The sequence below is a fragment of the Mya arenaria genome, chromosome 10, assembly GCF_026914265.1.
Source record: "Mya arenaria isolate MELC-2E11 chromosome 10, ASM2691426v1".
Classification (NCBI taxonomy): domain Eukaryota; kingdom Metazoa; phylum Mollusca; class Bivalvia; order Myida; family Myidae; genus Mya; species Mya arenaria.
The window spans coordinates 15,108,948-15,132,875 of record NC_069131.1 but is presented as its reverse complement, the minus strand read 5'-3'; the positions used below and the strand labels follow the sequence as shown (position 1 = coordinate 15,132,875).

Genomic DNA, 23,928 nt, shown 5'->3' with positions numbered 1-23,928 from the left:
AAAGGCAAGCACATTGTTGGCGATTGTTGGTGTTACCTCTTAAGGTTATAAACATCTTCTGTCCAGAATAGCCTTAATGATTTTCTCATGGCGCAATGTGGTATGACTACATTCACTGGTCCCAATGTGGGTATAAAAATATTTAGTACATCCCCCTCCACAGAATCCGCATTTTTAAATGTCCGGATATAGCTTTAAAAATTCATGCAGACCCCTTGTCCAACATACGTTGGCTGCTGATAAAACACGGATAAGTCCAGTAAGATAGTAGGCTAAACAATGTCATGTTTAACGGCACAATACAACAATCTTCTTATGTAGCATCTGAACTATCTTGACCATCACCGCCAACCGGACGATAACAACAGCGGAGACCAGGAATGTGCCCTTACCAAGAGACTACAGGTGGCACGATGAAAAATAAAGCAAACAGCATGCCGAAAGTGAAAGAGTGTATCTGTGACAGGATGCATATGAATCATGTATTTGTTTACTAACAGCAAAATGATTATTGTGCGCGCTGATGTTTGTACTGCCAAATCTTACCATTATGATCTTTACTCAGCTGATTAGTTGGATATGGAAGTGATCTCTTCTACTTGTTTTAAGACATAATTGGGTCACACGAATGATACTGTTGCTTCTGACCTTTCGTAAGAATTAAATATTAATATAATAATATACATCTGTATAAAACTTGGATAAGTCGTAAATCCCAGCATAACTTAAGGCTAGTTTATACATTTAAATAATTTGATTTGTTAATGTTATTTTTTATAAACATTGACCAATTAATACATATTTTGGCCAACTTGAACCAAACAAAGACTAAAGCCAGTCTAATACAAATGGCTGCTGCTCATATCAATCAGATTAAAGCTGATTAAAACTGCGTTTTTTCGCCTTAAGAGCTAACATTTTGTCTGTACAATAATATTATAATAAATAGGTTAGGGTTAATATTCTGTCGAGAACCTGAGTCATTTCGGCCCGGTATTATTCGTGCACTAGGATCGGAATTATTTCATTTCAATTATAATGATTCCATATATCGGTGATACAAAAAGAATAAAACAAAGTGAGTTTATTTATTTTATGTGTTTTCTTCTTCTGCATGAACAGAACAAAACGTAACATTTATTAAACAGAAGGTCAAAGCCCATTTTGTGCAAAACATAATAACAAGATTTATACATTTTTATAAATCGAAATTAAAAAAATATACATATATACACAATAAATAAATACATGTCCCTGGTGTCGATTCGATCTTATCATGGAAAACACTGAAACAAATGTGCTTAATCCATCCACTCAGTGTCGTAAAGCTGGTACAATGGTAACAACTACTTTGCTACCTCTGATACGTGTACACTTAATCCATCCACTCAGTGTCGTAAAGCTGGTACAATGGTAACAACTACCTTGCTACCTCTGATACGTGTACACTTAATCCATCCACTCAGTGTCGTAAAGCTGGTACAATGGTAACAACTACCTTACTACCTCTGATACGTGTACACTTAATCCATCCACTCAATGTCGTAAAGCTGGTACAATGGTAACAACTACCTTGCTACCTCTGATACGTGTACACTTAACCCATCCACTCAGTGTCGTAAAGCTGGTACAATGGTAACAACTACCTTGCTACCTCTGATACGTGTACACTTAATCCATTCACTCAGTGTCGTAAAGCTGGTACAATGGTAACAACTACCTTGCTACCTCTGATACGTGTACACTTAATCCATCCACTCAGTGTCGTAAAGCTGGTACAATGGTAACAACTACCTGCTACCTCTGATACGTGTACACTTAATCCATCCACTCAATGTCGTAAAGCTGGTACAATGGTAAAAACTACCTTGCTACCTCTGATACGTGTACACTTAATCCATCCACTCAGTGTCGTAAAGCTGGTACAATGGTAACAACTACCTTGCTACCTCTGATACGTGTACACTTAATCCATCCACTCAGTGTCGTAAAGCTGGTACAATGGTAACAACTGCCTTACTACCTCTGATACGTGTACACTTAATCCACCCACTCAATGTCGTAAAGCTGGTACAATGGTAAAAACTACTTTGCCACCTCTGATACGTGTACACTTAATCCATCCACGCAGTGTCGTAAAGCTGGTACAATGGTAACAACTACCTTGCTACCTCTGATACGTGTACACTTAATCCATCCACTCAGTGTCGTAAAGCTAGTACAATGGTAACAACTACCTTGCTACCTCTGATACGTGTACACTTAATCCATCCACTCAGTGTCGTAAAGCTGGTACAATGGTAACAACTACTTTGCAACCTCTGATACGTGTACACTTAATCCATCCACTCAATGTCGTAAAGCTGGTACAATGGTAACAACTACCTTGCTACCTCTGATACGTGTACACTTAATCCATCCACTCAGTGTCGTAAAGCTGGTACAATGGTAACAACTACCTTGCTACCTCTGATACGTGTACACTTAATCCATCCACTCAATGTCGTAAAGCTGGTACAATGGTAACAACTACCTTGCTACCTCTGATACGTGTACACTTAATCCATCCACGCAGTGTCGTAAAGCTGGTACAATGGTAACAACTACCTTGCTACCTCTGATACGTGTACACTTAGTCCATCCACTCAGTGTCGTAAAGCTGGTACAATGGTAACAACTACCTTGCTGCCTCTGATACGTGTACACTTAATCCATCCACTCAGTGTCGTAAAGCTGGTACAATGGTAACAACTACCTTACTACCTCTGATACGTGTACACTTAATCCATCCACTCAGTGTCGTAAAGCTGGTACAATGGTAACAACTACCTTGCTACCTCTGATACGTGTACACTTAATCCATCCACTCAGTGTCGTAAAGCTGGTACTATGGTAACAACTACCTTTCTACCTCTGATACGTGTACACTTAGTCCATCCACTCAGTGTCGTAAAGCTGGTACAATGGTAATAACTACCTTGCTACCTCTGATACGTGTACACTTAATCCATCCACTCAGTGTCGTAAAGCTGGTACAATGGTAAAAACTTCCTTGCTACCTCTGATACGTGTACACTTAATCCATCCACTCAGTGTCGTAAAGCTGGTACAATGGTAAAAACTACCTTACTACCTCTAATACGTGTACACTTAGTCCATCCACTCAGTGTCGTAAAGCTGGTCCCGAAAGTCTGCATTCTTTTTTCTTGGACTGCTGCTCAATTTCCATTATTGCAATGAACACAGTTAGCGAATACAGAAATTCGGCGCAACTTAAAGAGAAAAAATCCAACATACAAACATTGTTTTAATTTAATGTCAGAATGTTAAAGAAAATATGCATAAAATTCACAAGAGCGCAATTCATTAATGTATTTATTAGATTATCCTGACCTATTAAAATTTACAACGTGATTATTGTTTTCTTTGTGTTACGCTTTAAAAGGAAAATTGTTTAATTAAAAACAACTGAACAAGTTGTTTAAAATTGTGCAAAAACTATTGAAGATCACAAGTGTATTTATGATACTTTACGAGCAGTTAAGAATTAAAGGTTAAAAACTATAAAGTTAACAGCGTTATTAACTTAAAAAAAGTTGTTGACGATCGCCCTTTGTTAGAGGCCTAAAATGCGCTTAACAAAAGTCACAGAACGTCACAATGTAACAACCAAAAATATAATAAATTGGCTTATTGATGATACTGCAATAGACCGTGTTATCTCTTTTTTGGGCATATTGTCGAGGAGAATTGAAGATGGGTCAACATGTAACTAACGTACAGGATTGATTTGTACTAATTTAGAACATAATGGACTACAAACTACAGGAACAAGCCCAGTATCGTTTTATTTCATCAATATCCTTTTGTAAGGTACAATGATAAGGGCCTACCAAGCACCAAGCAAATAATACACATCTACTATCAACATCTCATTTGTCAATGTTTGGGTTGCAAGTATCAAATACACCTATAGGCTGTTATTAACACTCTGGAGAACAGCGCACAGGTGTCTACTAAGAAAGGCCAAGGCATAACGTGTCATTAGTGGGACTCAACCTTTTAACATGGGAGAGAAGCAGCCAAGCAAAAATAAGACCACTTCCAATGTTGTTTCATCTAATATGGTTCCATATAATTATAACGAATAAAATATTACTGACAATGATTAAGTCTATTAAAACTTTCTTCAACGTAAATGAGAGTGAATGATAACCCCATGCACTGTTGAAAATGCTGATATCAGCACATGTAGATGCACGATAAGAACAATTGACACAAATCATTTACATTAAACGAGTTTTGCACGGTTTACTGAAACAAAGTTTAATAATGAAGATTCCTTGGATATTTTATGGAACATTGAGGTTTGCTTTTGTAGGTAGGTATCCAAGATAGATTTGGTAGATGATAAATGGTAAAATTGACACGTAGCACGTCGCCATTAACCAGTTTATAAACATAATTTCTATCCATACACACAGTGCGGTCAGTAGTGAGCCAGGCACTTTGTCCGGACACCTGGATAGCTTTCCACCAGTCCTGCTACCTGTTTGCTCAACATGAAAATACGAACTTCACTGAGGCAGAGGTAGGACAGGCAAATAACTCAAATACTCTATATGACCTGTTTTTACTGTGTACATCATTTGCAATGTTCTACACTTATTAAGATCTTGCTACCCATTTATCGAATATCAAAATGTAAAAAACTTCTACTGAAATAAGGTAAAATGATTGTCTATTGCAAGGTGATATACGAAGTTTGCCACCACTTTGCCGTCAAATTATTGGCGCCCTCAGAATATATCTTAAGGGAAACATCTTCAAGTGATGTCTAAGTAATGACTACTTTTATTTGTATTATAAAACACTATGTACACCTAACGGAACACCACATTATTACAGCAATTTTGTGCGGCCCATGGTGCAAACCTAGTTAACATCGATGATGTTCATGAAAACAACTTTGTGTTCAGTGTTGTGCAGGACCAACTAGGTAAAATATTATAATTTTCAATGTTAAAATTCATCTATTGTTATTGCAGTAAAATGTGTATATGTTCGGAAAATATATTCTAATATTATATGTGTATATATAGTGGATTTACAATCAGTGGTGATTCAATACGAAATTTTTAAACGAGTTTCCCTAAAAATTGACTAAAACAAGTTTTTACGAGTTTTTAATAAACAAACAAACAAAAAACGTCTTAAATAAATTTCGTGTTTAATGACCACGTATGTTATGTTCAAGTGTATGCTATTTAGATGATATTCAGCACTAAATACATGAATCATCGCTATATAACGCGCCAATGTTATACGCAATTCATTTATATACATTCTGAAAATGTGTTATAAAGTAATCCTATGCTATGTATAATGGCGAGTGTCAGATTCTTTTTCCGGTAAAAAGAAAGAAAAGAAAAAAATATTTATCTGTTTCACCTGCGCTGATGTTGAGCCGAAGGCCACAAAGCCAGGCCATTTCCCGCTCTACATGGAGTACAAAAAAGTAGTACCCGGAATCATACAAAACAAAATAAATACTTTAATTCCATTTTTTAAGTTACATAAATAAAATACTGAGATGATATCCAGTAAATATCACAACATAAACGCTTAACTATTAACAAAATTTGCGTTCGTATAAATGGTGACGTTATTACCGGTATAATGACGTCACAATTTTATAATATGCTCATGATGTCATTTCCTGTTTAAATACAGAAAGTGACGAAATATAATAGATTGTTGTTTTTTTTTAAATCAAGAGGAAGTATCTTTAATTAGATTAAACGTATATATTGCTGAAATATTACCAATTGAGCAATTCTTGTTTCCGATTTAATTATTTACAAACATGCGAAGCGTTATTGTTAAATAACACATGCTTCAATACAGAAAAAAACGTTATCGTTATATCAAACCGTAAATTTGGTTTATTATTTAATAGAATAGCGTATCGCAGAGAGTGTTCTGTACTCTTCGAAATCCAAACTGTGGGTATTGTTTTTACTCTTCCAGTAGTACTTTGGTGGATTGGACTAACAGACAGCATCATCGAGGGCGAGTGGAAATGGATACCGCGTGACAACTCGCCATCGTTTACAAACTGGGCTGGAGGTAAGCAAGAACGTCGATCAAAGCCACCAACATATGTTCTGTCACTTTTGACTCCTTAGGAAGAGGCCGGGTGTGATGAGGTTGAACGAGAACTCGACAAAAGCCTTGCGAGGCATGTCACAGAGTGTAATAAAAATATTATGTAGTATACCATTGTTGATATTAGGCAATTAGTTTATAAAATAATTATAATAAAATTAACATATTGTGAACAAATGTCATAAACGTCTTGCAGGACAACCAGAAAATCACAGTTCACGTGATCAGGACTGTGCAGTTGTTCATTCATCGTATCACTACACGTGGCATGATGACAGTTGTACCGCGATAAACCATCCTATCTGTGAGAAACCGTAAGTATTATAGGACAGTGTCACATGACTAGTAAAGTGCGGTCTATCATTCATGGTACCACTAGAAGTAGTATGATGACGTAAACCATTAATGGACCATTAAACCTACGCCTGTCTTTTTGAAACCTTAGGCATTTCACTCCGATATGACATGAACTGGGTTTAGCGGTCCATAAATCCTACCGCCAGAAGAAGTATGTTGACTTATGTACCATGAAACCTACTCCTATTTGTTTGAAACCGTAGGCATATGAACCCGGTGTCAATTGAACAGGACTGTGCGGTCCGTTACTCTTGAGGGCGGTGTCAAATGACCATCTCAATGCGTTCGATAATTTCTCATGGCATGGTGACTAATGTTTCGATATGTAAGAAACAGTTAGTCCTTCAAGGCGGTGTGGCATGACCTAGACTGTTATATTATTCACCTAGGTTTAAGAGGAAACACACTCTCATATTTGAAAACCCGTAAGTAATTTGAAGCGGTGACGTACCCTAGGGGAAAACTAACTCATGTCTTCGACGTATAATACTGTTGTGCCCAGATCCTTGGATACAAGAGACATTAATTTAAAGCTAAAAAAGTTATTGTTATTAACATTAATACATACCTAAAAATGCACAATGTCAGCCATTGTGTAACTATAAGCAACTTCCGCTGTTTTACGGTCAAGAGCAGTCATATATAAGGTGACTCATCAGTTTGATTTGTTTATGTTTACATTACACTTAGGGCTATGTTCAGAGTCTTTCTTTGTACCAGCTGCATATATTTTTAAGATGGCTGCAATTAATTTCTTAAAACGTTCTTTCTGTGGCGGTCACATGACTGCCATTTAATTTGTTTTCACTGTCATCATTTTGGTTGGCACTGCCAACGTTTTGGGTGGCCATCATTTTTCATGGCAGTAGCGGTCCGCCAACCTACAGTTACTGTGCGAGTATAAAAGCGCCACGATTTTCGCTGCAGTCAGTCAAGCCTTTGTTCAGAGCAGAACCACGTTACGTTCGATAAAATAATAAAGCTGAAACTGAAATAATAACGATAGTAACATTAAGAACTGCTTGATATTACAATTATCCAGCAAGCATATATCTTATGTGGCCTTGTTTAATTAAACATTTATAAGTATTTTTACTAACGTTCAATTTTGATAAAATATATAAAGGCCTACAGTATTAACAGAACATACATACGTATTGAAGTTATAAAGCAGATACAAGTAGGGTGATTTTGTGTGTTATCTCGCTTAAACTGACATTACCAGAACAATATTAAAATCGCGTTGTACTACAGAAATAACACCGCTAGGTTCATGGTTGATATAACAAATAAATTATATATAATATAATACGAAATTTACGGAAAGTGCCCATACGAAGTTAAAACGGAGTTGTGTTATACATTTACCTACATTTGTGTCAAGTACATTCTATAGCGTGTAACTAGGGTGAGCCCCCTACAATATTAGGGGGCATATGATATAAGATTAATCTGAAACCTGCCCTTTCGGAATACTAGTTTGCTCCTCTGAAATGCTTAAATATAAATGTAGTCATTTAATGATATATCGCTTTAAGAAGTGATATGTTGTCTAATATTCAGAAATTATAGATTATTTCAGATTTAACTATAATAATGTACGGTCAAATGTCAATGGTGTTAAAGATACTTGTTCAAAGATTTTCTTTTGCCTACCCTTGTTAAAATCGTGATGTATTTTACATCTTTCATTCAATAACACTAATCAGCCACTGGCGTAAACTAATTCGTTTTGTAATGTAAAGCCTAAAATCATCCCATATCCTTTATCTTACGTAATATGTATTTCGGCAAAATAGAGAATTTGAACGTGTGATTATGTTTTATCATCGTAACAATAATTATATTCACATTTGTTTCGATATCTGACAAAAGTCCGTTTAAGACCACACGGCGGGATAAACGCACGATCAACAAATTGTATTCAGCCATAAATTTATCAGTACAATGCAGATCATTGAAGTTATAAGAATTATATCCCTGTTACTGAGCAAGACGCAATTGTTTTATGTTTTGATTATGGCTGATTCTTTCAATCTTTGATCTTTCAAGTAAAACACACACGCATACGTATATGCAAGAAAAAAGTAAATCAAAGTACTAACTGTTCGGATGAAATGTGCACTTGGTAGTGTTGTAATCGCATGTACTGTTTGTTGCGAGGGTGGTATCACCTATCCAGTTGTCGTCAAGATGTTGTGACCACTTACGGTATCATGACGTTGACGTTGCTTTTGCTAGGTTTCGTTCTACACGAACTATCAGTTTTACCTTGTAGATGTTACACGTAAAGCAAAGTATATATTGATGACAGGTGCTCTTGATAGTGTTGTTATCAGATCAGTTGATTGCGAGGTTGGTATTGCCTGTACTCGCTGATACCTTGATATTGCTTAATATTTTTCTTTCAGAACCGGATCGGAGACGATTCTAGTCGGATAGGAAATAGTTTCCTTGTTCATGTACAGTAAAGATGACATAGCAAATACCAAGAATTAAACGAACCACTTAATGTTTGCTATTGAAAAGAATAAATGATTGTACATCATCATTTTCAAGCTGATAGTTTCAAATTGTACATAATTATTTTCACGCTGAAAAGATGTGACACAGTGAGAAATTAATAATATTCTAAATTGTAACATATACAAGAGAAGTTTGTATCTTCCCCTTATATGTTGTGTTTGGTTCCGTGTTGGAAAAATCACCTTATTCCATTCAAATTGGGTTTGAAGTGGATGAAGACTAAGTATACTACAAAATTTATACGAAAGTGCAAATCAACGTACACGAATGTCAGTCTAAATATTATGGTTCTATTCTGCACTTGTCATAAAACTGGACCTGAAGTACTTCTTGTTTGACAGGTAATATATCCTCTTGTTTTGGCGTCGTTTTATTCGAAAAAATCCTTTAATATGCTTCCCGTCAAGTTATTTTGGTGGCAGATTGCCTTGACGGCAAATCTCTTCTGTCAAACATTCTGTCTAAAACTGCTCTTTAACGTAATATGATTCACATTAAAAGAAATGTTTTAGAACTATATTGGCTGTATAGTTACAATTTGCATTAATCCTCTAAAACAAGATCGAAGGTGATTATATTCCGTTAGACAAAAAGACGTTTCTTCTTAACCCAGAGCCTATATGTTTTGGTTTCAGTGGAAAAGGCGCATATTCGAAGTAGCGCATTAGCTTACACTTAGTAATACGTAATCCATTTGCCGCCCCTAAAAACTACCGGGAATAGTTAAGCAGCTCCGTTTTACCGTGATAATTTTAAAATACACACATATCATAATGTAAACTTCCAAAAAGGTGATTTGGGGAAAAACTCTTATGTATAAAATATATATTGCCGATATTCTTTACGTGGATTTACGTGTTTATTGTTGAATACGATAACGAACAGAATCCATAGCAACAACCAAAAACATACTTCATGATTTAAAGTTACTTGAAATAATAGGTGCGTGTCAGTCAGGTCAAAAGTGGCTTAGTATTGTTTAACATTTGGTTCCATTTTCAAGTACATTGGTTACTTTGGTTTATTTATTGATTATTTATCAGTTTAGTGCTAGAGACTTTATTAAAATATTAATAAATAAAACCATATAACTAGAAACTGTAGGAAAACAAAAGGATTATTCGTTTGCCAAAAAAGTTGTTTCGTTAAGGGCCTGTAACACACTACCGATATACCTCGAACGGTGACCAAATCAGCTGAGCTCTGTCGAGGAAAAACACGTGAAAAATCACAGCAGGCCAATATTGATGTAGTAATGGCGTGAGAGTCGATGTGCTACCGCATTCCACTTTTCTGTCACCGATGTTATACCGAGGTGTCGCCGTTGTTCTACCAATGTGCTACGGCTGATAGGAGCTATAGCGGAGTAATGCTGTTTACGGAGTACTGCTGTTATACTGCCGTTGTTAACAAAATAATTACTGAAACAATTACTGCATATAAGACATCCTAAATCATACTTGGTAGGAAAATGATGTCTGTGTATCCAACTATTTCGTCTGCAAAGGCAAGCACATTGTTGGCGATTGTTGGTGTTACCTCTTAAGGTTATAAACATCTTCTGTCCAGAATCTTAATAGCTTTAATGTGTTTCTTTTGGCCCAATGTTGTATGACTACATTCACTGGTCCCAATGTGTGTTTAAAAAATACTAAGTACTTAGCCTTCATCCCTCCTTCAAAGTATCCGCATTTTTAAATGTCCGGATATAGCTTACAAAAATCATGCAGACCCCTTTGTCCAACATGCGTTGGGTTCTAAAAAGACACAGATAAGTTAAGTAAGACAGTAGGCTAAACAATGTCCTATTTAACGGCACAATACAACAATTTCCTTATGTAGCATCTGAACTATCTTGATCATCACCTCCAACTGGACGATAACAACAGCGAAGAGAGACTACAGGTGGCCCGATGAAAAATAAAGCAAACAACATGCCGTCATTTGTGAGAGAGAGTATCTATGACAGGATGTACATACATCATGTATTTGTTTACTTACAACAAAATGATTATTGTGCGCGCTGATGTTTGTATTGTTAATTCTTACCATTATGTTCTTTATTCAGCTGATTAGTTGGATATGGAAGTGATCTCTTCTACTTGTTTAAGACATAATTAGGTCACACGTATGATACTGTTGCTTCTTACCTTTCGTAAGAATTAAATACTAATATAACAAGTACAAAAGTTGCTGCAAGATGCTAGCGCGGGACAATTATTGGTTATGCATGTATATATGTCAGGTCATACCGAAGTAAATAAGGTAAGCCTGGGTTAACATTGATTGTAGATGTCAGTGAAATGAAGTAACTTAAAAGATATTGGACCGTTGTTTGGAAATGAAATAAAAACCGTTGTAAATACAATAACAATCGTACAAAATGACATGACAATTGATAGTATGAATATGACAGAAACCATAATCGTATAAAATAACTTTATTCTTGAACTGTATCAATATACACACATATATAAAATACAACATGGCCACAGTGGTGGTTTTCTTTTGGAGTGACTTATATGATAGCTGAAATGTTAAATATGCCAAAATGATTTGGCAAAGTCGGGGCAAAATTCGCAACGTTGTGATTTTGAAGTACTTTGATGAATTTTTGTCTACACTCAAGTCACATGTAATAGAAGTATTAACATTTTAAAACAAAAGAAAAGCAATGACACAATAGGAAGGCAGTGATACATTAGGGAGACAATGTTTAAGTAACGGAAGTTTAAGTTTGTCAAAGGAAACAAGTTTTGCATATAATGACATTTTTGGTAATACACATTACGTAATCAACATGCAATATGCATTTTAAGGCATAAGCTATAAGTATGTTGAACAGAATGTGATGCAGGTTGATTATTGTATGACTAGAAAGCTGAATCACTTAATGTGTATGGAAATATAATGAAGCAAATGAAGTATGAAGAAAGTGGTGAAAATGAAAGGTTACAATGAAATGAAGTGAGGAATATGTTTTCATTAAATACATGAAAAGTGAAGCATTTGTACAAAGTTTGGTGGAAATGTGTTAATGTTATTTTGTCTATTATTATTATTATTATTATTATTATTATTATTATTATTATTATTATTATTATTATTATACCAGATTTGTTCAGCGCCCTTTTCATAAAATATACGTTCAAGGGCGCTTAAACATGTGACATATCGCAGATATGTGAAAATCACAATAAAATGACATATTTTAACATATTAAACAAATTCAAGTGAAACTCAAATTTTGCAAACACACACACACACACACACACACACACACACACACACACAAATAAAATGTCTTAAAATGCTACATGCGAATAAAATAAGCATAAAAAATAAAATAAAATAAGAATAAGAAATTAAAAACATGAAAAAATATATAATTGGGTTATTAGTACTGCGTTTTAATCCGGGACGTTGTATTCGACTCGAGTGAATTTTTGCAAATTCGAATTTTACGAGGCGCAAGTCTCTCATGGAAACCGGCGACTGCCCATGTACAGTGGGGTACACGTATTCCGAATCTGCAAGGGTTTAAGTGAGGTTTTGGAGCTTGATATGCATGATGGCGGCGAAACCATGACGAAATAGGATTTTTGGAACCTGTTTTCGCCTGGTAAGTGGTATAAAGTATATATTTTAAAAAATATCATGACGCGCATTCGGCTCAACAATTACTATGCCTCACTCGGCTTTTTATTTCATGCTTTTAGGTTATGGAATAAAAAAGTTATTGAAGGAAAACCTTCGGCCAGTCTGTTGTTTACAAATGTGGGAAGCGAGAATTTGATACTTTTTATGACGTTTAAGTTCCAAAAACACATATTTTTGCAATGGTTTCTGCTTTAACATTATTTAAATGTGGTATTTTAATTTCCTGACAATTCCTTTGCTGTACAAGAGCCTTCATGATATTTTTTTTTTGGTTTAACCACCTAAATGTGTGCTAAAAATAGTTCAACCACCTTTTGGCATCTGCACTGAAAGACACTTTTATAAATAAAAACAAAATGTGTGACAAATTAAACTTGTGACAAACGTGTTAAAAATGTTAAGGTGAAAACTAATAATAAAATTTTATTTTAAACAAACAATAGAAAGAATATTTTGTTATAATTTGGCGTAGGTGCGACATATACATTATGATCAATACATGGAAGAAGAATGCACACAGACAAATTAATATAATACTGAAATACATGCTGCCGTTATTCACTGAAGTATTCACATTGTTTAATGTCAATACAAGTAGACATAAGAAATGAAATAAAACAGGTACAAATGAAAAGAATATGAGTAAAAATGCATGAAAACCTAGTAATATGTACACAGTATGCATGTGCACAGTATTTAAATGAGACTTTTAACAGGGTGATAAATATATTTTACATGGGGGTGCTTTAAAAAGACTCACTTTCAGCTATTATGTTGGAATAAATTAGGTTGAAAACAGGTATTTCTGTTATAAAAGGATTTTTTACTAAAAGTTGAAAGTTGTCAGACCCAAAACTATAAATTATATACTGTAAGTTTTATATTATCAGTGTAAGCATTGCTGGTATGGTTAAAAGCGAAAAAAGCCATTATTTTTAACGTTTGGAAAGCCAAAAATTACAGAAATGAAAAATAATCCACAATGTTTGTTAATAAGTATGGAAAGTCAGTGCCTATAAAAGAGACATTGAATGATATATTTTTAAATGTTTAATATAACAGGTACAAGAGAAGGGTAACATGGCAAAATGACATAGTGATATAAATATAGATATTCTATATAAATGAACATTTTGTCACTGTTTAAGGTAGATGTTGAAAAACAGAACATTATTAAATATATGTACACATAAGAAATGGATTTAAACGTTAATGGGAATAAAACTTTGCAAACGCATAGTAATATGTACAGAGCATTATGTCAACATCAGTGTTCAAAATAGATAAAACCTTGAATGAGAAGTCTTATAATACTGTCAAATGTCTCTGATTTTAGGAAGATGTTTTGTAAATAATTATTGGAATTGCAGAACATTTTCAGAAAACAATAGGATGATAATTAATCATTATGGTGAGGTTTTTAAATAAAGTTACGATTCTGTAAAGTCATACATGGTGATTGTAAGATACTGGCACAATTGACACTTAACAATTCTGAACAAAATGACATAATGGTAAAACACAACAATAGCAGAAATGTTGATATGCTTCACCTGTACAAGTATTCTGAGGTAAAATAAATACAACATTAAATAAAAAAAGCAAGAACATCACAAAAGAAATTGTGAAATGAACAAAATTTACATCAAAATGATACTGGAAGATTATTGCAATTTATTTGAGATACACACTAAACATTACTACGGTATTGTCATGTACTCACATTAAAAGGTTTTGCTAATAAAAACTAAAGCTTAATATTGCAGGATAAGGTGAATGCAAGAGGTATGAGAAAGTTATTGTTATTAAACGTCGTAAAAGAAGAAAATATTAAAGGTATGTTATGGATATATGGAAATAATTATCATTATATGTTATGTATACTATTTGTACATAAATTGTGATTGTATGATTTGGAAATGTAATTTGTAATGTTTGTGAGTTTGAAATGAAAAATAAGCAATAAATATTAATAATAATCCCGAGACACAGAGTGATATGGTATGATGTGTCAGCTTGTGCAGTTAGCTTGTTTAAATGCAACATTTGTAATGCAAGGTTACATTTAAAAGGTAACATGGTACAGAATTGCACAATGATATAACATAACAAATACAGGTAAAAATGATGTTAGAATTTTAAGAAACCTATTGTTAACATAGTGCTAACGTTTTGTTGAAAGGTACACTATTATATAAATATCAGATCACATAAAGAGTGTTTATATAATGTTAACTTGATGTAATGTCAGCCAAAGCGTTGAGGTAGGTTGTTCCGTTAAAATCAATTGGTCGTTTCACGGTTGCAATGACAAGTTTCCCATTTTCAAACTTTCCTCTAGCGTTTATAGTGAGGAGCTCTGTGAGAAAGAAGTGAAGTGCAGGATCGTCACCGAATGTTTTCAGTTCAGGTATTGTAATGAGCAGTTAAAGATCAAGTTGGAACAGTTTCTGCAATTTATACCCACTGCTGCGTTTGATAACAACCTCAGCTGTGCAATAGTAGGCCACTTGTGAAAGGGACTAGCCTTTACATAGAGGACATTTGTCAATGTCCATTTACTTGTTGCGACAATTGTGAATCAGGTTATGCAAATCAAAGATCGATGAATGAATCGTGAAATAATAATTAAGATTATTAGTATTTATATACAAGTAATGATATCATTTATTAATTCAGCTATTGAGTTAAGCGATTTTGTTCAAGAGATATTAAAAACAATATTTTTTATGAAGGTTTGTTTATAGGTCGTGTATTTTGTGTAAAAATAAATATATAAAAATGTCTAAAAACGATTATATTGTGAAATAATGTAAACATGTAGAGTTTTTTTTTACATTATTGGAAATTATGAATAACTGTAAATACATTCAATTATTCATATGAAATGCATCGAAACATCCATATTTTATTTTATTTAATAAAGGTTGAATGGTAATACTAAAAGCAATGCTATTTAAAGTTGTAGTTAGAAACTTACCAAAAGATTTGCATAGCTTTACCTATGTTTTATAACAACACAAAATGTAGAAGGTTTTGGATTTAATGTATATGATAAATGCTGGCTATTGTTTTGAAATTATAAAGTTAACAGGAAACTAAGAAGGAGAACAAACCTGGTTTTGGACAGCACTGATATTTGTGGGCTGAAGGAATACCCATTTCTTGGAACTCCTCAGTCCTGGCACAAATACTGTTGGTGCTGTTTTTTTTTGCAAAGTCTTCATCCTGATGATGAAGCCCGATCTGTTCAAGATGTAACAACTCTTGTGGTAGAAACTGGAATGTAGGATGATAAATATAAATATACATTTTTTTGAGACAGTCGACTTGAAGAATTATAATAAAATGTGCTTTCTGACCTTTGAGCTGTTGTTTTACTGTAATTTTAATTCAAAGATGTGGCTAACTGTTAAGCATAGTTTATGAATTATTATTTAATGGCTGTCAAGCATTTCCAATTGTCCATGGAATGTATATGGATGGAAATATGCGAAACAGCTGTGAAGGACTGAAGTGCAAACTGTATAAGTAATTTGGAATATAAAATCATTGCGGCTTTTTGTGTGTCAGAGGAGAGCATATGTGTTACAAACATTTACACTTGATGCTGATCATGTGTTCCAAGCATTTGAGATTGTGAAGTTTTTAAAAAAATATGAAGATATTTTTTCATTTGTTTTTACAGACGTAAATATGAACATGTATATGAGTTTCCAAGTGAAAATGTTAGAGATAGCAGGAGATTGTATGAAAACAAATGAATTTGGAGAAAAGTAGAATGTGAAGAAGGAAAAAAATGTGATAACTAGACTCAGTCCTCTTAAAAGATTTTTAGTGGGATAAGTCTACGTATTCTTCCATCGATAAGTGTCTTGTAATCAAGCAAATGACAGGGCATGAACAGTGTCGCAGCAAAGGTAACAACTTACTCACACGCAAAATATATTCCAAAATTGCTACCAGGTCAGGATAACGTTAATTTGTTTTCAACCTCAACTGTCCTAAATTCGGACACTCATATTAGAATACCTACATACATATAGTTGTGATCCGTAATTATTTATACCAGCGAGTTGGATGTTACCATTTGTTTTATATATTGCTTCAGGTTGCCATCGTCGGATACCTGATACACACTACGCTATGATTCGTTGTGTACCGTGGGCAATTTGGCTAGAAAAATCTCGTAATCATGAATAATTAATGAGGCAGTTTCATTGATTCCACAAAGTACCAGATGCTTTACGGTTGAAAAATATTCTGGCTTTTGCCAGAGTTGAACCGGGTCCGCCTTCTCAGTACAATATTATTGGCAGTAGTCAAGACCACACAACCACGGAGGCTACTGACACTGTAAAGTTATTCATCATTATTTGAGTGTAACATGCGAATTCATTGGAAGAAGAGTTGTCTCTCCTGCGTCATGCATATTCAATAAAACGAGATTTTGTCAGTCAATCGTCCCACGGTATGTATGAAGAGTAGCGGAAGAGTACATTGGTTGCCGACGATGCAGGTTGCATGCTATCTCATTTTTTTTAATTTGACGATACAAACAAAATTTTGTTGAAAACACAGATTGCGATAGTGATTAGGAACTGCCTACCAGTACCTGTTTTTTAGAGTTTTGGTCTTAAAATATCCATTTTGTTGATGGAAACACAGGTGATCGTTATATAGCTTGGTCACTAAAAATGGCCCTTCAGTCCTTTGGTTATGTTTAAAATAAAAACAAATTAATGTGGCCCTTCAGTCCATTGATATTTTCAAAAATTAACAAAAAATAATTAAAATTGATAAAAATGACATTTCAAAAAACTTCTAAGAGTATAACTATATATATATATATATATATATATGCGGAACTAACGCTGCACAGGTGGACATAACATTGCCAACCCTTGTATAGATAACACTTGTTTAGCTACTAGTATCAGGTAACCATGCACTATTTTAACTATTTGATAACTGATTTGTGATTTGTATGCTTTTTAGCTGCTGGGATTGACCATGATGATGCCCATTCTTACTTTTATCATCAAAATAATATTATATGAAATCCATGTAGACATAGGTAAGATGAATATTCTGGGATATTACATTGTATGATACGTAATGGTAACGTGTAAAGAAAATAATTCTGATACATATTGAAAGTACGTTCATGAATTATTAATGATTGGGTGCGATATTTCAAACTTATGAAGCATGTAAGCGGTTCTTGAAAACTTCACAAAACTTGTTAACAATAGTATAAACATAACAGCAAATAGTGTATTCTAACGGCACTCAATATTGTGTCGAAAATCATAACTGCGCAAGACAAGCCGAGGGGCTCCGATTGGCTATTTAAGATTCGCCCTATCTCGGACTTCCTGAATATGCCTGATATGACCATATTATTTTGGCATGCATTTAAAGGGTTTTATGAGTAGACATAAATATGTAAAAATACACCGAACCAAATATTACATACTTAAATTGTTTACGTTAAAAAAAAAAAGGCCCGATTGCAGTTGAAATTAAAAAAGGCAAACTTTAATAACTAAATCAATTATGCATGTTAAGTCATACATTTTACATATCAGTAATCGAAAGCAATACCCTTTTAAATAAAACCGAAACTGTCTGGAGTCACCGTGCTTCGAAATTTACACTATCGTTAAAAACACCATAAAACAACAAGCTTAATTTTAAATCGGAAATCTTAAAAAAGACTACGCTTAAAGTAAAAGTATATTCTATTATCAAGACCTATCTTCTACGCTTGAAATATAAAGCATCGATGAAAACGTTTTGTGTGCTGCATTTAAAAACAAAGTGATGTTTAAACAATGTGTTTTCGACTTTAAGTACCGGTGCTGATTTAGATATTGCTAAATAAAGTGTCTCTAAAAATCTCTTTCTGTTAGTTCGGTAACAAGAAAAATTCCCATTGTTTGAAAACATGTATCCTCCACATGATCTCTTTATTGAATGATTATCAACAAATCGGTTTATGTTGTGTTTTTTTTGCTTTAAAACGGGAAAACAGCTCTGATTAAACCTCCTCTGATCTACTTATGTACCACGCGCGTAGCTTAGCTACATATTGTGAAGATAATTCTAACAACTACATCACTTTTCCAGTGATGCAATCGCAAAATGACTGGTTTACTCCAGCTGTTGCTACTGGTCAGCACGACCTTTGCCTCGGAGCCATCGTGTCCAGCATACTCCAAATACGATTACGAGCAAAATCTGCTCGAGATAATGATCCGTATGGCGTTCACTGTTGAGCAAGATTTAACGCGGCTCGAGAAAGAAAACAAACGCCTGAACGCGGTCGTTGAGAAGCAGAACTTAGACTGGCTTCGCTCACAGATGCAGTTGAGAGAAACAAAATCAGTACACTCGAGATGGTTGGGGCTCATTCTAACAAAACGTTAGAACAAATAAGTGCCGCCTTCGATAATATAACATATAAGCACTGACGATCTCTATCTTATCAAAGGAGCTGTTCATGTGAACTAAAAAGTAGCAATTGTAAGCAGGTATTAGTCTTAACAGTAATTTTTAACTAACATAGAATACAATAGAAGATTTACAGACATAACATAGTCAACGAGATTATTGATATAAAACAACTATCAATCAATAGGTATATCCTATAATATTATGCAATAGGTTATTAAGAACAGACGGTATCGAAAGAAAAGTAAACGTTCATGCGCTGATTCTCCCTTAAATTACATGTGTAGGTTGGTGTAAACGAAGATTTGATTAACTTATTGACATTTTGAATTGTATGCACTTTGACAAGCAGGAACGTATTACGACATATAGAGACGAGAATAATGGAAATATTTATTTTTTCAAGTGTTAATATTTGCCTCCGTATGTATATACATATACATCGGAATTCTATCTTATTATATCAATTATAATTTGTTTTCCTCTATTATCTAGTGACACGTAGCCAAGCATACTGCATAAACTTCTAAGGAATTATTAAACTTAGGTCATACATTTTTCTTTGCTAAACCTTAAAATCTTTTTTTTTCAGTATGTATTACGATCTACAAATGCAACAGATAACGTTAACAAGCAGCAATCTTTAAACAACAACATTTATACTAACTTTTATTTTACATTAGTAATTTCAAGAAATGTGAAATATTTAATGCTCGGATTGAAGAATAATATCCAAAAGATCACCCATATCTTCATTGAGCCTGGTTTCTCTGAAATTACACATACTTTAATCCAAGTCAAATATTGATCACCTTATATGAGTACTTTTTCAATCCAACAACACTTTCATGATAAAATCCCCTTTATTGAAATGTTATCCTAAAAGAGTAATTAAATCAAAATACTTTAGAAGTATTTTAGCACTGATTAATTTCTAATAAATATCTAAGATTCTAAAAAAATAGAACAACTTTAACAAAGACCCCAGATCAGGGAAGTTTGCACTTCTAAACAAAATGGAAACGTCCCAAAAATTTCAGACAAATTAACAGGATTTTCTCTCAAATTATCTAAATATCTTGTTTATTCTAAATCTTCAGTACATGGAATAAATAAAAAAAATAGAATTATGACAAATATACTTCTTAAAATAAGATATGTTATGGATATATTCATGGTATATATTCAGCGAATAACTACAAGAATAGAACATTACTCGAACACTCAGGTACCATAAAGGAAAGGTACTTGTCACTTTAAACTGACTAGTACAACTGCAGAAATAGCTGATAGTTGTGTATGTTTGAAAGGATATATTTTCTCCTCTTAAGGTATTCACGATGCACTACAAGGCATTACAAGGAGGAAGTCTTCGTTATAGAACTAATTTTACCAGCTTCGTTGTATTTATTTATTCGCATTAAGACCTTTTGCGGTAAAACACAAGCAAACCCGCACTGAAGATAACATCACACATTGTTTTTTTACTAGCACAGGCATATTTGGCGAGGGATCCGGTTAGGTTGTTAGTCACATTAGGAGAATAGTGCACAGACAATATGTAACCCTGGTTAGAGCTACCCTGGTTCTTTAATATGCACCAGTGTATAACACTGTCACACGGGACCCCAATTTAACTTCCTGCCCAGATGAGTATTTTATTTAGTGGTGGGCGGGGAATCAAACCTGCAACTCCTAGATTGACAGTCACGTGTGTAAGCACTAGACCAAGGATCCAATTTGGCTTTCATCGGGTACTCTGATTTTCCCCACATCACAAGACCACTTTCTCGCGCAACATCGTGCCAAAATATGTTTTCAGTATAAGTTTAGCATTTCCTTCTATAAAATATATAATGTTAAAACTAAACTTAATTACACGAATTCGAAGCGTCCAGTTTGTGTGAAATTCGTGAATTTATTCTTGAGAGAGTTACTTTTATTAATACAAATATTATTTTCATATGTTTTGGGCGCATACCAAATAGTATACTTCAATAAGTCCAAGTCACCAGTGAGACGCAACTAGACTAGTAAACAAATGACAGTGTAAAGGTATTAAACGCTAACATCAACGACGTACTGAATTTAAAGCATGTATTCATGTTACGTTATAATATTAAATAATTATATCAAATAACAATACGCTGAGCTCAATTAAAGACACTATTCAAAGAACATTTTTGTCCTGCTATTTACGAAGGCCATCGTATTTAGTGTCACGCACTTGATAAGCGCGTCCCGATGAATCAAGTTTCGTAAGTTATTAACATGGCTTTAAAGCCCTTAATGGCAAAAACATCGAACTGGGTCTCCAAAGTGTTAACCAGTAACAGTGAATGAAATAATAAAGCTTATCCACAAGAAAGTTCTAATTTATTGTTACTTTGCAGATCAAGTTTTCATCCCAGCGGAGAACTTCCACGCCCACTCTCCGCATACCAGCAGCCTGACCACAGGTGATGTGATAGTGTACAAGACAGTAGAAACGAACAAGGGCAACGGCTACAGCGCCACCACGGGCAAGTTTACTACTCCAGTACAGGGACTCTACTTGTTCCTCATGCAAGCGTGTATTGATGAGAATAAATATTCTTTCCTCCAAATAGTTAAGGAAGGTTCTATCCTTATTCCAAGTGGTCAGTATGACACGGACCATAATACCTGTTCTAGTAGTCAGGTGTTTGTTCAGCTTGATGCTGGAGAAACTGTCTGGGTGCAATGCTCCGATGGAGCCACGACCGTACAACTGTATGATAATCATCCTTACCGATGGACCAGTTTTGGTGGTGCTTTCATTCACAAGTGACGTGATGTTGTCCGCGATGTTGTCAAAAGAAAGTAATAAAAAAATTACAACTCAAACGCGCAAGCACATGTTTATTATGTGGAAACAATGTTATCATTTATTCTGTAACAAATTATCAGATATCGCCTCTGTTTGTATGTTTCGTCATGGAGTTGATTTTAAAACGCAGAACAGAGAAAAGCGTAAATATCAAATAATTCTTTGTGTTTTGACTGATTTTTTTTACATGAAATATGTTTCCCGACTCAAAATACGTTGCTACTTTTGTGCCTGAATCCTACAAAATTGATTCAATGCTTACCATCTGGTTCCAACTTCGAATCCTACCTTTTAGAAAGGAAACAAACACAAAATCATTTAGAAAAAAACACACCTTAACACATACTTATAAATTGAACTTTTTTCACCCATATGTACTTTATTTCTAATTTATTTTGTTTCTATTGCTAACCTTTTCATGGCTGATTACCGGCGTTCACAAAATGTCTACCGTAATACGGCGTATAAAAATCAGCCTATGAAACGAATACTATTTAACATATTTATAGAAAATATGGTTGACAACCGTAAACGAATCCATTTGACTAGAATCATATCAATTATTTGGAAAAGAAAATGAACAAACTTACAGTCATAACATACATCGGCATTACAAAGACAAACAAACATTCATAACATTCATCGGCATTATTAAGACAAACAAACTAACAGTCATAACATACATCGGCATTATAAACACAAACAAACTAACAGTCATAACATACATCGGCAATATAAACACAAACAAACTAACAGTCATAACATACATCGGCATCATAAAGACAAAAAACTAACAGTCATAACATACATCGGCATTATAAAGACAAAAACACTAACAGTCATAACATACATCGGCATCAAAACACAAAACAACTAACAGTCATAACATACATCGGCATTATAAAGACAAAAAAACTAACAGTCATAACATACATCGGCATTATAAAGACAAAAAAACTAACAGTCATAACATACATCGGCATCAAAACACAAACAAACTAACAGTCATAACATACATCGGCATTATAAAGACAAAAAAACTAACAGTCATAACATACATCGGCATTATAAAGACAAACAAACTAACAGTCATAACATACATCGGCATTATAAACACAAACAAACTAACAGTCATAACATACATCGGCATTATAAACATCGGCATTACAAAGACAAACAACATTCATAACATTCGTCGGCATTATAAAGACAAACAAACTAACAGTCATAACATACATCGGCATTATAAACACAAACAAACTAACAGTCATAACATACATCGGCATTATAAAGACAAAAAAACTAACAGTCATAACATACATCGGCATCAAAACACAAACAAACTAACAGTCATAACATACATCGGCATTATAAAGACAAAAAAACTAACAGTCATAACATACATCGGCATTATAAAGACAAACAAACTAACAGTCATAACATACATCGGCATTATAAACACAAACAAACTAACAGTCATAACATACATCGGCATTATAAAGACAAAAAAACTAACAGTCATAACATACATCGGCATCAAAACACAAACAAACTAACAGTCATAACATACATCGGCATTATAAAGACAAAAAAACTAACAGTCATAACATACATCGGCATTATAAAGACAAACAAACTAACAGTCATAACATACATCGGCATTATAAACACAAACAAACTAACAGTCATAACATACATCGGCATTATAAACATCGGCATTACAAAGACAAACAACATTCATAACATTCGTCGGCATTATAAAGACAAACAAACTAACAGTCATAACATACATCGGCATTATAAACACAAACAAACTAACAGTCATAACATACATCGGCATTATAAAGACAAACAAACTAACAGTCATAACATACATCGGCATTATAAAGACAAAAAACTAACAGTCATAACAT

The 23,928-nt window shown here is 34.1% G+C and overlaps 1 protein-coding gene across 1 annotated transcript; it reads left to right on the top strand.

Moving 5' to 3' along the window:
- Positions 1–95: 95 nt before the first annotated feature.
- LOC128204371 (perlucin-like protein) lies at positions 96–9,053 on the top strand. Its single transcript, XM_052905787.1, has 6 exons — positions 96–126; positions 4,485–4,591; positions 4,909–4,999; positions 6,031–6,129; positions 6,365–6,482; positions 8,937–9,053. The coding sequence occupies exons 1-6, from the start codon at positions 96–98 to the stop codon at positions 8,965–8,967; spliced, it is 477 nt and encodes a 158-aa protein (XP_052761747.1). The 3' UTR covers positions 8,968–9,053.
- Positions 9,054–23,928: the final 14,875 nt, after the last annotated feature.

What these genes read in the sequence shown, in the direction of transcription:
- LOC128204371 (XM_052905787.1), top strand. Translation starts at nt 96, where the DNA reads ATGTGGTATGACTACATTCACTGGTCCCAAT. An exon ending in CGAACTTCACTGAGGCAGAG is followed by an intron (nt 4,592 to 4,908) that starts GTAGGACAGGCA and finishes ACATTATTACAG; the next exon opens with CAATTTTGTGCGGCCCATGG. An exon ending in TGTTGTGCAGGACCAACTAG is followed by an intron (nt 5,000 to 6,030) that starts GTAAAATATTAT and finishes TTACTCTTCCAG; the next exon opens with TAGTACTTTGGTGGATTGGA.